Source organism: Pelecanus crispus, chromosome 4 (assembly GCF_030463565.1).
Source record: "Pelecanus crispus isolate bPelCri1 chromosome 4, bPelCri1.pri, whole genome shotgun sequence".
In the NCBI taxonomy this organism is placed as follows: Eukaryota; Metazoa; Chordata; class Aves; order Pelecaniformes; family Pelecanidae; genus Pelecanus; species Pelecanus crispus.
In genome coordinates, this window is record NC_134646.1 from 35,866,325 (window position 1) to 35,881,131 (window position 14,807).

The 14,807-nt window shown below is 40.7% G+C and overlaps 1 protein-coding gene across 1 annotated transcript in view; it reads left to right on the forward strand.

Moving 5' to 3' along the window:
* The window catches only part of FAM13A (family with sequence similarity 13 member A), a 135,505-nt gene that overhangs the window by 21,976 nt on the left and 98,722 nt on the right, over positions 1–14,807 (forward strand). The window contains exon 5 of the mRNA XM_075709479.1: positions 6,813–6,972. Coding sequence (XP_075565594.1) covers positions 6,813–6,972 — 160 coding nt within the window. The remainder of the gene's footprint in view (positions 1–6,812; positions 6,973–14,807) is intronic.

A 14,807-nucleotide genomic window follows, 5' to 3' on the forward strand; every position in this document is an offset into this window, starting at 1 on the left:
TCTCATCCGTAATCATATTAAATACTTGTGAGTGCTTGCCTCCTCTTTGGGAATTGCATAAGGGACTATATCGCTGAGCCTTTCTGGGATATATTTTTGTGTTTTCTTCTCCTGTTTCTTTTCTGTTGTGTACTCAGCTTTGTCAACTGGAGTCCACTGAATGTGTGAGCCTATGTGTAAAATAAACTAAAGATTGCTAAAGATGCATTGCTCTCTTCATAAGTGGAGGGGTGTTCTGGCCAAATTCTATCTCAAGTCTTCTGTTCTCCTAGTGAACACCCACTGCTTAAAGTTTCAGTTGAGAAAGTTTCTCTTTTATGATCTGTCTAGTGTCAGGTGCTGTGATACTTCCTATTTCCTCTCTTGAATGAAGCAGTGATTATTTCAATAGGAAATGCTCTGTGTTTTGGTTTTGGGGTTTTTTTTTGTTTGTGTTTTGGTTTGGTTTTTGGTTGAAAAACTCCATGAAAATAAGTTACTGCTCTGGGTTGAAAATGTTCTTCTGATCTTGATTGAGGATTGGCAATAAAGCATACACCTAGAATTTAAGTGGAGGAGCAGTTTCACAGGAAAAACTACAATCATAGAATCATAGAATATCCTGAGTTGCAAGAGGCCTATGAGGATCATCAAGTCCAACTCCTGTCTCCACACAGGGCAACCGAAAAGTTAAACCATGTATCTAAGAATGTTGTCCAAATGCTTCCTGAACACTGACAGGCTTGGGGTCATGACCACTTCCCTGGGGACCTTGTTCCAGTGCTTGGCCACCCTCTTAGTGAAGAACTTGTTCCTAATATGGGCAAAACAAAATGGTGTTTGAGCTCAACAATACAGCTCAAATACAATTACATGAGCATTTTTGAAGAGCCTCTGTTTAGAAATGTTTGGAGATGAGAGTGATGTACTTTGTGAGTGGGTGTTAGGCTATGGACTGCCCTTTGTCACCCTTGCCAGCAGTGTGTCCAGGTGGCCAAGAAGGCCAAGAGCATCCTGGCTTGTATCAGGAATAGTGTGGCCAGCAGGAGCAGGGAAGTGATTGTGCCCCTGTACTTGGTACTGGTGAGGCCACACCTGGAATACTGTGTCCAGTTTTGGGCCCCTCAGTACAAGAAAGACCTTGAGGTGCTGGAGCGTGTCCAGAGAAGGGCAACGAAGCTGGTGAAGGGTCTGGAGCACAGGCCTTATGAGGAGCGGCTGAGGGAACTGGGGTTGTATAGCCTGGAGAAGAAGAGGCTGAGGGGGAGACCTTATTGCTCTCTACAGCTACCTGAAAGGAGGTTGTAGTGAGGTGGGTGTTGGTCTCTTCTCCCAAGTAGTTAGCAACAGAATGAGGGGAAATGGGCTCAAGCTGCACCGGGGAGATTTAGATTGGATATTAGGAAAAATTTCATCACGGAAGAAGTAGTCAAGCATTGGAACAGGCTGCCCAGAGAGGTGGTGGAGTCCCCATCCCTGGAAGTGTTCAAAAAATGGGTAGATGTGGCACTTTGGGACATGGTTTAGTGGGCATGGTGGTGTTGGGTTGCTGGTTGGACTGATGATCTGAGAGATCCTTTCCAATCTTAATGATTCCTAGTTTTTACTTTGATTAAAAAAATAATCCAGCCACCAAGCCAGGAAACATGAAATTATTACTCTACTCTTAATTGGTTTAGTGGTGGACTTGGTAGTGTTAGGTTAATGGTTGGACTGGATGATTTTAAAGGTCTTTTCCAATCTAAATGATTCTATGATTGTCCCCCTTTGTGTAGGTCGCGCTTTCAAAGATACCTACTATTACTGCAATTTCCTCATGAAAAATGGAGCTTTTGCTGGAGCAAAAGGTTTTGTATATACATGAAGCCAGTCAGTAAAGTCTTTGTGGCAGCATCACTCTTAACTGCTTTGCATTACCTGCATTTTACATTATGCATCTACTGCAAATAATGTAGACAGAGATGGAATTACCGGGTTGATTTATGCTCCTACATCTGATGGTACAGAAAATAATCTGGAACAAATTTTAAAAGGTAGAGAGATGCCTCATGGGATTCTCCAGTGCCTCAGAAGGTAAGACACTTTTGTAAATCTTAGTAGTTAGTGTTGCTGTATCTTTAGCTACCTGTTAGCCTCTGATCTTGCAGCAGAGTCTGCAGACACAAGTATGTGCCTGTTTTCAGCTGCACCAGTTTGTGGTCCAGTGTGTTAAGAAAAATCACTTTCATCAGCTGAAGTACAGGGCCGAGTTGTGGCCATGGGGTCACGTCTGTTGTAGACACAGTAACATCTGTCTAGAGAGAGCAGACTGCTCTTAAAAGACCTCTTAAAATTACTGCAGCTCTGCTCTCAAAACCTTCACTCGTGCTTGTTGAGGGGCTCATGGGAATCTGAGGTACTAATTTTTTTTGCAGGATCCCCTGGGAGAATGGTAAGGTGACTTTGTGGTGCTCCTCTACAAAAGGTACTATACAAACAGCAAAAGTAGCAGTCACAAAGACATGGAAATTGCTGGTTCTCAGTTGCAACAGGGAGCTGTCAGGAGTTGTTGCCTGGGGAAATCAGTTCAGTGATCTCAGTCCAGCTCATTACAGGGAAATGACTACATCCCAAGTAGTCCTGGCCCTTGTTTCCACTTGAAACAAGTTTCTCAGGTATAGTGGATGGTGACAGAGCCTTGTAGTGATGCCTGTCTCGTGCTGGATGCAGTCATGTTTGGATGTATTACTGCACCACTCACATAGAGTCTGGAGATTCACTCTCTCGTAAGCCCACTCTGCCTTTAGCCTATTGCAGCTTGTTTACAGGGACCCTGGGGTAAATTCATTTAACTAACACATGAAATGTAATTCATTCATTCACAGTAAGTTAATCTGACCTCAGGTCACTTCAATTCTGAGTAAGAGTTGTGACACGAGGCTTTGATGTGGTTTAACCATTTGAGACTAGCTTTCTTGAGCATCCCCATGGAAGCAGACACACTCTTGGCTTAAAGTGGTCTGCAAGAACCAAAACATGTGAGCATTGCGCTGCATGGACATGAGTGGCATGGAGCTGCGGTGGGTGGGCCAGGCATGCTGACAGGACACGTGCAGAAGTGTGAAATGCTGCTGGGTGTCATATTTTGAAATGAAGGGCTAACAACTTGATCCTATTCCTAGGTAATGTTTTAATTTTGAGAATTACTGCTTTTTCTGCTTTAAAGTGGTTTCACCAATAATTTCAATCTCTAATATCCTATAAAACTTGTGGTACTAATGCACCTTTGCCCTCGTCCCTGCTTGACTGAGTCAGATACTGTTAATGCTGGTGCCTCATTTAGATAAAGCACATTTTTCCCAAGCACTTAATGTGGAGCCGCTGTGCTTTGTGCACAGATCACTCTAAGCATCTCTCTGGGAAGGGCAGGGTGTCCAAGGAATCTAAGGGGGGACACTAGAGAATTTGCTTCTGTCACTGCTTATGCTATGTATCTGTTTATGACTTTGCAAGCTACTGTGAGTACTCAGGGGGAGTTTTCCAGCTCAAATCTGCAAGGTAGAACTGAACCCATCAACATTGTTTTCTTCTAGAAATGACCACAGAAATTACAGGTTTATGCCTCCCTTCTAGTAAATGTGTTTCTGGTAGTGAAACTGATGTTCTGCTGCTGTTTCCGGTGCTGCTACTGAAGTAGTTTGTACATATGTGGCTATAAGGGGATCGAGTCCTGCCATTGAGGATTTTGTAACTGGAGTAAGATGTGCATCTGACTCTGAAAGCAACACAGTTATGTCTAATTTGCATGTTAATTAGATACTATAAAGGAACCGTGATTATGAACACAATTTTACTGTAATGTTTTAACAAGGTCTTCACAAAAGAATGTGAAAAATTTCCAAGGATTAGGGTGTAGAACATGAAAGTGGTACTGTGAGAGAATAGTTTCTCATAAGACTGGGTTTTTCTACTGAGTTGAAATGAAATTTGTAGATATTACAACTTTTCAGGCTAAGAAAAGCTGAAGTAAGATATTCTTTTTTACATACATTTTTCAGAAAAGTAGTCAGACTGGTGGATCATGTAGTGTGGCAACAGATGGGTTTTAACTTGTATAAATATGCAGGGTGGTGCATGCTCATAATCTGAACTTCTTGTATATGCTGAGCTGAAGATTTATTGCAAGGAAAAGGTCACCATGGATGGCTCAAAGAGTATTATAGTCCTTGTCATGATGAGGGTCTAATAACAGCAATTAAAGGAAAAAAATAAATGAGAAGCTTTGTAAAATACACCTGCTTAAATGGTAGAGCGATGGCAATGGATAAAGTATGTTACGCCACCATTAAAATAAAACCATTCATGCTGCTCTGCTTGGTTACATTCAGAGAGGGGTGATAAAAAAGACTAAAGCCATGAGCCGTGTGTTCTGCATATGCATCTCCGCATACACGTACGGAATTGTTCAGAATAAGATGTTGGACTTCTCACAGATTTGATTTAATAAAGTTTAACGGACGAAGTAATGTGGGGAAGGGAGGGGAAGAAACCCATGGAATTGTGCAGAAGCTAAATACTGTTTGTGTGCTTTGTGGAAACTTCATAGGCTGGGCTGTTTTTCAACCGGGAAGAGTTTTTTGGTGGTGGCTGTTGCCAGTAGGGAGGTGTTGGCTGTAGTTCCCAGAAGACATGGTTTAAGTCAAGGTTCTGCTCTAAAACTCATTGAAGCTGTCTGGAGTCTTTATTTTGACTTGAACTCACTCTAGTACATTTTCAGTTCATTTCCTAGGAATGAGGTTTATAGGGATGCCAGGCTTATTTAAGTGGTACCCTGTTTTGGAGAAACACATCAGGAAGGTAACAGGATTTGCCTGAATTATCAAGCAAGCTCTGCGCCGTGCCAACTCATTTAGCCAACATCATTTAGCATGGGAAGAGGGGTTTCCTTAAATCAGGATGGTTGCATGGCCCTATTGCATATTACACTTTCTTTTATTCAGGTCAGTTACTATCTTCTAGTGAATATGTGACATTCTTTAGAGTGAATTGGCCCGAGTATGCATGCACATCCATCAGTAGAAGTTGTCCCATTTTTTCGTTATTTAGTCTGAGGCCAGGTTCCACACTAGTGAAATCAATGGATTTATTTAAGGCAGCTGAGACTGATCCACTTTATAGCTGGCAATGTTCTGCAGTGTAAAATAGTCCAGTTCCTTTAAACTTCATGTCCTGCAACTCTAGCATGTATTGAATGTTGAAATGACAGCAGTAAAGATTCTTCTCTGGAGTTTACAAAGATGCGTTCTGCTGAAGTGGGATCCTCTCCCTGTTGACACGTAGATGTACTGCAGAGAGTAAAATATTGAGAAGGGTCACTGGCATGCAACCCCCACAAGAAGGTACTTTTTGATGGCAAATTTCTGGGGGCATCTGCTTTCAGAGCCTTCTTGTTGAAATGCACATCTGGCCCCAATAAACTATAGTTACAGTTTTACAGTAGATAGTTATTTGTAAATTTTAATTTGCTGGTTATAGTAAACAATGGTTTACTTTCAAATTACATTCCTGTAAAATAGCTCAGATGGCATTTGTTTAATTTTTGGAGGGTTGGTTTTCCTCTTGTACAATCACTAGTTGTCCTCAGCCAAAAAATACTTGAACCTTTTTTTGTTTCTGGTTTTTGCTCCCCTGCTTCTTCCCTTTAAATCTTTGCTGTGTTTATCTGCGGTCTCTGTCACTTCATAAGGTCTTTAGAAAATTCACATCCATGCAGCCACTTTGTGTACAATGGCAAACGCTGGATGATTGAAGAAGTATTTTAAACGCTCAATAAGATTCTTCAGAGATCTTACTTTTGCATTAAACCAGAATGTAAGTCAGGTTTGAGCACCAAAGTCCAATAAAACATGCAGAAAGCCTGCGTTTCAGGAGATGATCATTAGATGCTTCAATTAATTGTACACTCTGTTGTGAGTAATATGTGGTTTTTACCACATGACAGGGTTGTGTGAAACACATAAGGAAGGCAAAAGAGCACAGACTGGAATACAACGCTTCTTTCAAATCAGTGTCTCGCCTTTTCTTTTGTGTGTGCCTTTAAGGTCTGTGGCAAGCAATTGTTGGCTGCACAGGGGCCTATTTCAAGAGAGCAAGAAGTTGGTGCTTCTGCAGCCAAGTAGTTGGTTATTCTCCCGGAAAGTGGAGGTTAGAAACCTCTTTTTATATGAGTCTTTTAAGTTGTTCTGCAGAAGGCAGCCTCCATCTCCATGTTTTAAAATGCCCTGTGAGTTATGAGCCTGCTTTCAAAAGAAATGGCAACTCAGAAATTAGATTAATAAATCTAGTGTACAGAATGGGGTCATCTGAAGCTGGGAGGATCTTGCTTAACTTTTACTTTTAGTGTTCTGCTCAGCATGTGGGTTTTATTAATTTTTTGACTGATCCTTCTTGTATACCTTTGAGGTCATCACAAACCACTTTTTGGAGGAATCTGACTCTTCCCATTAACAGTTCAGAGCATTTAATGCCTCGTGCTGTCTGTGTTGCAGTCATGAACCCAACTTTTAGCAAATTTGGTAGTATCTCGTGTAGTGGTTGTCTCAGTTAGATCTCTACCAAGATTCTGTGGAGTAGATAGTTTGACCAGCAGATACAGTATATAATATCAGTAAGAAAAACTGCAAACAAACCGTGACAGTTGTTACCAACATAGACACAAGCCTCCTTTCCAAGACAGAGTTTCCTGGGCATGATAGCCAGCCTGTATCCGCAACTGAAATGCTACAGAGACTCTGCAGGAAGTTTTGTATGTTGAGTACCTGTAAAGCTCTGCTTTATGTTCTGTCCAATTTTAGTGTGCCCTCTGGATTTGAAGGTATAAAAGAACAGGAGATCTGCAACAAGATAATGGCAAAAATGCTGGAAAATTACAATACCTTGTTTGAATTAGAAGGTTTGAAGAAGGATGAAGAAAAGCCTGTATGTGAAGAGCTAGCAAAAATTATTTTGGTAAAAGTGAGTATCTCTAATATTTCATTTTCTTATAGCAAATCAATAATGCATGCTTATTGCAGGCTTCAATTCAGAAATCTTTTAGGTAAGTGGGAGGCATGCCCTTTTATACTAATGTTCTGTGTTACTGATTGGTATACAGTTTACAAATCGATTCTGCTGATAGGCTAATTTTCATTACTAGTCTGGAAGTTGATTCTATTAAACAACTTTATTCTTTGTTAGCTACTCACTGTTATTTATATAGGAAATATATCTGCTCAAAATGTTTTTAAATGAGGAGGCAGAATAATTCTAGGAAGTATTCAAGTTTTCTGGCATGGTGATCATTTATGGTGTACATCAGTGATGATGAACTTTCATACTTTAAGACAGTATGAGGTCTCTAGTCTTTGCCACTATAAAGTCTACTTGTCTCGAACACGTACCTGAATTTTAGATCACATGTTCTGACTCAGAACAGCCATTTCTGAGTGCACTTGAAGACAAGCATTAAATAGTAGTTACTATTTGAAGAAAGTACATTGGAGCTGTTAAATAAAAGTGGTATAATTAAAGTATAATATCTTTGGGGGGAAGAGGGCATGTGTATAACATCAGAAGATTCTAAAGTTCAGAAAAAGTTGACAAAAGTAAGTAGGGCAGCCAAAAGTGCCTTGTTCTGGCTTGTGCCGTCTCTACTACAGGAAGCAACCTGAAGTCTGTGCAGGAAATGGTCATGAGGATGGTTTGCAATTGCCTTATTTCCTTTTGTGTGTTAGCTGTGCAGATAATTACTCCCTTCCGAGGTGTGAGCTCATGAGTTTGAGAGGATTGAACTACATGCCTTCCCTTGGTAGGGTTTTCTGAGCACCCACTGATAAAATCACCTTATTCTTCACAGGCTGGAATGGAAATGTCAGAAAGTAAGTTAGAAAAATATAGTGTCTTTGACCTTGGCAGAACAAGAAGTTTGGTGCATGCCCAAGTTCTGCTAGTCAAGTGAAATCAGCTGAAAACACCTCTTCCTTTGCAGTGTATCACAGGAGGGTCTGTTGAATCTGAACTGCAGGGCAATCTGTATGAGTTGGACCCAGCTGCCTTCAGAAGGGTTGGTTGGTTTTTTATGTGGTGAATCAGTGAGGAAGTCTTTAGCTGTTTAGTCTTTTAGCTGTTACTAACATTCACCTAAAATGCTTCTCTGTGGAAGGAGGTAGAATGACTGACTGATGGCTTGCAGTGTCCTCCCTAATATATGTTACTGAAGTCACAGTAACTTCTGGGTAATGGAAATGATTTACCTGGCAGATGAGAGTGATGTTTAGCAGCTGATGGTCACTTCAGTAACAAAAACAGGTTAAGAAGAACGTTATTGTAAAAAGATGCAGTACTTTAAAGAGTCCAGAAGAAACACTTCAGGTATGTCTCCATCTCCTTCAAGCCTCAGCCAGTTGCAAAAGCCAAGATAGTCTTTCACTTCTAAGCACTTATTAGTAATTGGGAATGCACAAAGGTGGAGACCCGGGAGATTTCCCACAGCAGTTCAGAGATCTGGGCTATCAAAGTACATGGTGACAAACAGAATTACTCCAACAAAATAGCCTGAAAGATACAGTTACTCAAGTGAGATGAAAAATGTTGCCCATTGCTTTGCCTCAGGAGACAGATGACTGCCTGAGAGGAGTGAGCCATGACTAAACACAAGGGCTTACATTGTGTTTGTGTCTTTGGATCTTGTTGATAGCTTGCAAATTCTGCTGGCAGTCAGCTGCAGAAATTTGGCTTTGTTCCTTGTCCATCTAATTTGGCTGGGAAGTTTTCTAGCTTAAGCAAGACAAATACTCAAACACAGGAAGTACAAGCATCTAACTTCATGTAGCAAAGCTACGTAAGAAGTGCTTGTTGAGATTTGTCAGGTGGCTTTTTGAAAGGATGCTTTATACCATTCCCAAAGGTTACTTTTCTTGTATCCTAGCAGATATCCCCTACCCTATCCAATTTGTATAATACATTAGAGATGGTGCACTTGAAAAGAAAACCAAGTGGTAATAAATGAGATTCAGTAGAGAAAAGTGGTTGCCAGTTTGCTAATGAGTGAACTGTTACATACAGTAGGAGCTAGCTGATCAATGTCATAAAAGAACAAATGCATCAGAGCAGTATTTGGTATGACCTGGGTCACAGTGTCCAAAAACTAGCAAGCCATTTTGTAAGCGAAGTTACTGCTTCTTGAAAAGCCATTGATGAATTCATATCTACAGGCAGCTGGAGAGAGATTTGCCAAGTAATCCTGTTGGGAGGAGTGAAAAGTATAGGATGCTCAGGACAACGCTCTCATAAACTGAGGCCCTGCTGATTTTAAGGGTGTGGCACTCAAGCATGAACCATAGTGGAATGGGGGAGCAGACAGCAAGGAAAGGGAAGAAAATGAGGACCTGCCCTTTAACCAAACTCAGCTGCATTTATCCAAATGGCTTTTTTTGCTTTTACATTGTGAGCAGCAGGAGGGTGAGGAGGGGATATTTAGATGACCTCACTCACTTCCTTCTGGGATATTTCTGTCATCCCCTCCCCCAAATCACTCGCTTTATTGCCAGTGTTTCACCCTGAGTCACTACACGGCTACCTTTCCCATGATTGCCTTCTCTCTCTCTCCTTTCTCTCTTTTCCATGTTTACATTTTTCTCCCGAATTCCCACAGCCCTGTCCCTCTATTCTTCCTGTACTCAAATTTGATAACCCTTCATTCCCACTCCAGAGAAAAGGCTGGCAGTCTGTAGTGAAGTGCAAAAGCTGCAGCACGTTTGATACATGGCCTTCCATCACCTCCAGTCACTGTGCACACATGCTGTAGCCTGTCCACAGTGCGTATTTCTTTGCCATCCTTTCTTTTATGTTCTTGAATACGGACATAACTTTTCCTCTAGGTTAGTACAGTGCTTGTGGTAACGTGACCTTCCTTATGTGTTCTCCTGGGTGTGTAGTGTGGGGCTAGGGCTTATTGAGACACTCTTCCTAGACAAGCATTAATGCCTCCTTGTGGTTGGAATGCTGCTGTTAGTCACATGTAAGGTTCCCAAAATGGGTCTGGAGGTACTTATAAGAAGAAATTAATTTTTACATTGTATTAAGAAATTAGCCTCATGACCTCAAAGCCATTGGTACTAGTCCAGGTGTTTCTTGATCAAGATCCTGGAAAGAGCACCTATAAGCATGAAAATTCTTACACAGGGAGAAGAATGACACAAATTTGCAGGAGGACTAACTTGAATCAAAATTTGAAACCCAGTGACAGTGGTTTAAAAAATAAGGAAAGACATCAAAAAGTACATCGAACAATGCACTTCTCTCAGTGCTCTAATACATCTTTACAGCTTACTGCATTACAAAATTAGCCCTGCTTTTTCTTATCTCTTTTTCATGGCTTCAGGCTCTTACTTTGGTGCTGAAATCTCAACTGGAAAAGCAGGAGCCTATCTTTAGTTAGTGTATAAAGGTATTGTGAGAATATTGTTTCTCCCTGCAGTCTTTGGTCGTTCTTGGGATGGCTTAGGTGCCTGTTACTTCACATCATCCACTCAGAATCATCTTTTTTGAAGTCAATGTCAACCCTAAATCATTAATTTTGAGCAAATACCCAGAAACAGGGGAGCAGTGGCTCATGTCATCCCAATATGGGAATGTACCTCTTCTCATGTGCTTGGTGATGTTTATCATCTTCCCAAACTTGCAGGATTCCTGACACTTCATGGTCTGGATATCTTAAGATTTTCCCACAATTTGGCCATAAAATCAGTGGATTTTTAAAAGCAGGAAGTACTGCTCTTTTAAAATGAAAACAAGAATATGTGGATCATTCAGATAAAGTTATGAAAGCATCAAGCTTCTTTGAGCTGTGTATTGGAAAGGAAAAACAGCTTGAGTGGAGCGTGTTGCATCTTGCCTACCATGTTGGTCATAGCTAGGGGAAATCCACAATGCTACAGACTTCCAGGAGTAAGAGCATTTCCATCAGGTACAGATTGCAGCAGCTCAAAGAAAATCTGTTTTAAGGAAACCAAAAGTTAATAAATTTTAGAGATGGGGAAAAAGAGACGTGATTCTGTAGTGCTGTTGGTAACTGAACTGCCATTCTTGCTGTGTATGTGCACTGAGGAGGCACAGGAACATCTTCACCCCAGCTATATTTCTTCTTTCAAAGATTGCTTTGTCATTGGGAAAGACAAGTTGTGCCAGGTAAAGGGATTTCTTAGCTTGCTTTCTCAGTGGATTGTAATTTGGAAAGTAAGGGAGCCGGAAATATCTGCAAGCTGCATTCCAGTCCCTGCTTTGTTCCCAAGACTGTAAAGCCTCCTCTTGCTCCTTGCTCAGGCATTAATCAGGTAGGATTATACTTAGAAATGGTGGAGAGTTTTTCTTTGGAAACCTCTGTGTTAAAAAAAAAAAAAAAAAAGTGCAATTTTCACAAAATAGAAAATTTATCTTGTAACAGTTTCTATTTCAATGGGAAATTGAACTGTCAGGTTCCTGATGCCTTGCCGGGAAGGAGTTCATTAGTTTCTCACTCCACCTAGTAGAATGAGATCCATACGATCTTCCAGGCAGGTGGCCAGCAGGTGGAAGTATAACATGTACTTTCTTCAGAAATACATACGTATTTGGAAATTCCTTCACAGAAAAGAATTAATGTGGTTTCTTTTTTTTTTTTAATTCCAAATTAAGTTGAGATTTGTTGGGGTTTACAGGTCTCATTTGCAGCCAGCTATTATTACAATCCTTAAGACTTTTATCCAAGCTTCAGTTTAATTTCCTAACCCAGTGAAGGTCTGGAAGAGTCTCAGTCTGTTGGTCAATAGTCTCTACTAGTTAGAGATAAATGGGTGGAGAAATGGGTTGAGTGTTCTGATTAACTCTCTGGTCTGTGTTTGTATTTTTCAGATTTTCAGGATCATAAATAGCTGTTTTTTCTTGGGCAGTGTTACGTGTGAACAATTCTCTGACAGTATATCTGTACTGCTGTGCTTTTATCACATTACAAGTGTCGTATTGTAATAAAATGTTGTTTATGTTTTGCTTTGGAACAGAATTCCTAGCGTGTTTAGGTATGGTCCTGATAGATTTCTGTGGCACTAAGCTGAGTGATAACTCATGTAACTAAAGATTAGTCAGTCTTGAGTTGCAGTGTTGCCAAATTTATCATCTTCTTGAATAAATAGGTTTATGAATCCTACAGTAATGACAAAAATAATAATTTTGAACGAGGACCTTTCATTTCCAAAGATCTTAAAGTGCTGCTCAAACTGCAACTGCATATAGTCCTATGTTGTATAGCTAGCCAGTCTTGTAGTGTTACAACTGTAATGAAATGTGACCTTTGAATAACAGTGATAAGGCTTCTCTGATCAAAGATAGGCAGTGAAGAGGATTTTTATTTAGTTCAAGTGGCCAGGGAGATCTGGGCAGGCAAACTATTATGAGACTCACTCTTGGGAGATTTCTGGAATTACCCCTTTGACTGGTTTCAGGTGAAACATGTCATCTTTAATGGTATGATGGTTTTTAGCTCAGTATTGTCTTCAGATAAAACATACAGCCTATTGCCTAGTTATGCAGGGTTACAAATTTTTTTTTCTTTTTTTTCACCTTTTCCTTCTAATGCCTTCTTGACAGAGCACTTTCAGTTTTAAGAACTAGTCAGCTCAGAGCACATAAATGTTTGCACTGGAACACAGGCACTGGCATGATGAGGATGTAATGCTGTTCCTTGCTTGATTACGTATTTGTGACAGGAATGCAAAAGGCTTTTCCCTTTCTTCCCCCGCTAGGTGGTAGAATATGTAGCCCTATTCCCCTGATGCTGAAGAGAAAGCAAGTCCATTTATAAAATTAGCATTATAGCATTAAAATTAAAATTCCAAGTTAGTCAAGTAAAATTATACAGGTGCAATTTCAACATTGTGAATATAATGTAGGTGCATTCTGATGACCTTGGTACAGGGAGATTTCACTCCCTGAAGAGCTACAGAAATTGGTCTCTTGCTGGCTTTTGCAAAAACTAATAGTTTCAAAACAACCCTTTTATTTTAGATGCAATTAACTCCTTGCATTTGTATCCTGTTTGTTTCCAGTCTTCTAACAAAAGCTGCCACTTCAGCTGGGAGGATTATTTGGCAAAATAGTACTTTAAATGCTGTTAGATTTCTAAGGAGGCGAGCAATCCACTGCCTGTAGCTGCATCTGTTGGTGCTTGGTGTGTGCAAAGGTGTAGTGCCCAACCCAGCCAAGCAAGCCCCTAAGTGCATTTTTCTATGTCAAGAAGAGTGCTCCAGCTGACTTTGGCAGCACTATTTTAAAGTGGAGTGCTTGCTTGCTCCTTCTGATGGAACACTCGGACCAGATCATTCAGCCCTTGCTAGGATTTGAGCCCTTCATCCCTGGGGAGAGGTAGGAAAGGTAAGATGGTCAAAAAGTTCTCCGTCGTGGCTTGACTTTGCTGCCTTTGCAGTCAGTTGTAAAGCTCCATCTCCACTGAAAGCGACGATGTTTCGGATTATTTCCCCAGATGTGTGAAGCAAGATCTTTACTAATAAGTGTTTCTTTCCCTTCCTCAGCTGTTTTCACTTAAATACCTTAGTGTGAGGATCTAATCCCTTGACAATATCCAGGAGAAACTGCTGAAAACTCACCAACTCCACAGCTGAGTGGGCTCCCCCTAAATAAGTCACCCTCCCCTGCCACCTCAGTGTTCTGGCCCCATGGTTATACATTCAGCAGACACGAGAGCAATCCCTCATTTACGTCAGGAAAGAAGGCATCCGCTTCTAATCCATGTTACGCTGCCCTGGATAAGCCTGCAGGGTCTAGATAGTTTCATTTAGTCTTCTTTCATGTCTGTGACCATTTTAGCATCGTGTTAATGGTCAGCTTTCAGTACTGGATTAATTCCTTTCCATCAGGAAGCAGCAGGAACTGATCTCCTTTGAAAATCCTTTCTGAAGGTCTCAACAAATGTTTCCATTTCATTCAGTATCCCCTTATTTGGGCAAGTCATGCCAGTTTTCTCCTGTCTGGGCCAGGGAGCCTGCAAGGGTAGGAGTGGGTTCACATGGGAGATGACAAGATGGGTGGAAAGTGTGTGAGGAGAAGGAGCACCTGTGGAAGTCTGTCTCCGGTTTTCTGTTTAGTATTTCTTCAGCTACTATTCACGTTGCAGTTGTCCGCCAGTGAGCAGATGGGCATGTTTATAGCAAGGGTATATAGTGATTCAGCCAGAATGACATTTTAAGATGTGAGCTGACAGGAAATGAGCAATATGAGATTTGTAGGGGAAAGTTTATAAACCTCCAAACCCTTCACCTATAGCAGATTCAGTCTGGAGTGAGGAGGATGATTATGTTTAGGCTGTGATTCAGAAAGGCAAGCGAAGAATCAGATGATCCCCAAACAATTCCGTGTGTAATTTTGAAATAGTTTTCCAGTGCTTCGAGCTCTGCTGTTTTGAGAACTCTGTATATGTAGATTGAAACAGAATGTTTCGGCTCTTGAAGTTCATCAGAGCATTCACAAGATTATAAATCTGTCACTTGTGGTGTTACTAAATGCAATCCTGAATATTTACACAAATATGTTAATGCTAAACTCTATAAAGTAATAAATGATTATGCTGCTATTTCTTTAGCTAGAATTTCACCAACAATGTTTTCATTTTAACACATTAAGATTTAGCACATTTAAAGGGAACAGGGGCATACAACAAACGTCTCTCTATCCTGCTGTCCATATTTCTAGTAGACTATAAATTTTTTGAACCCAGCTGGCAAATTTTGCAGTTGGGATGCTTAGGAACTTTGCTTTTATTC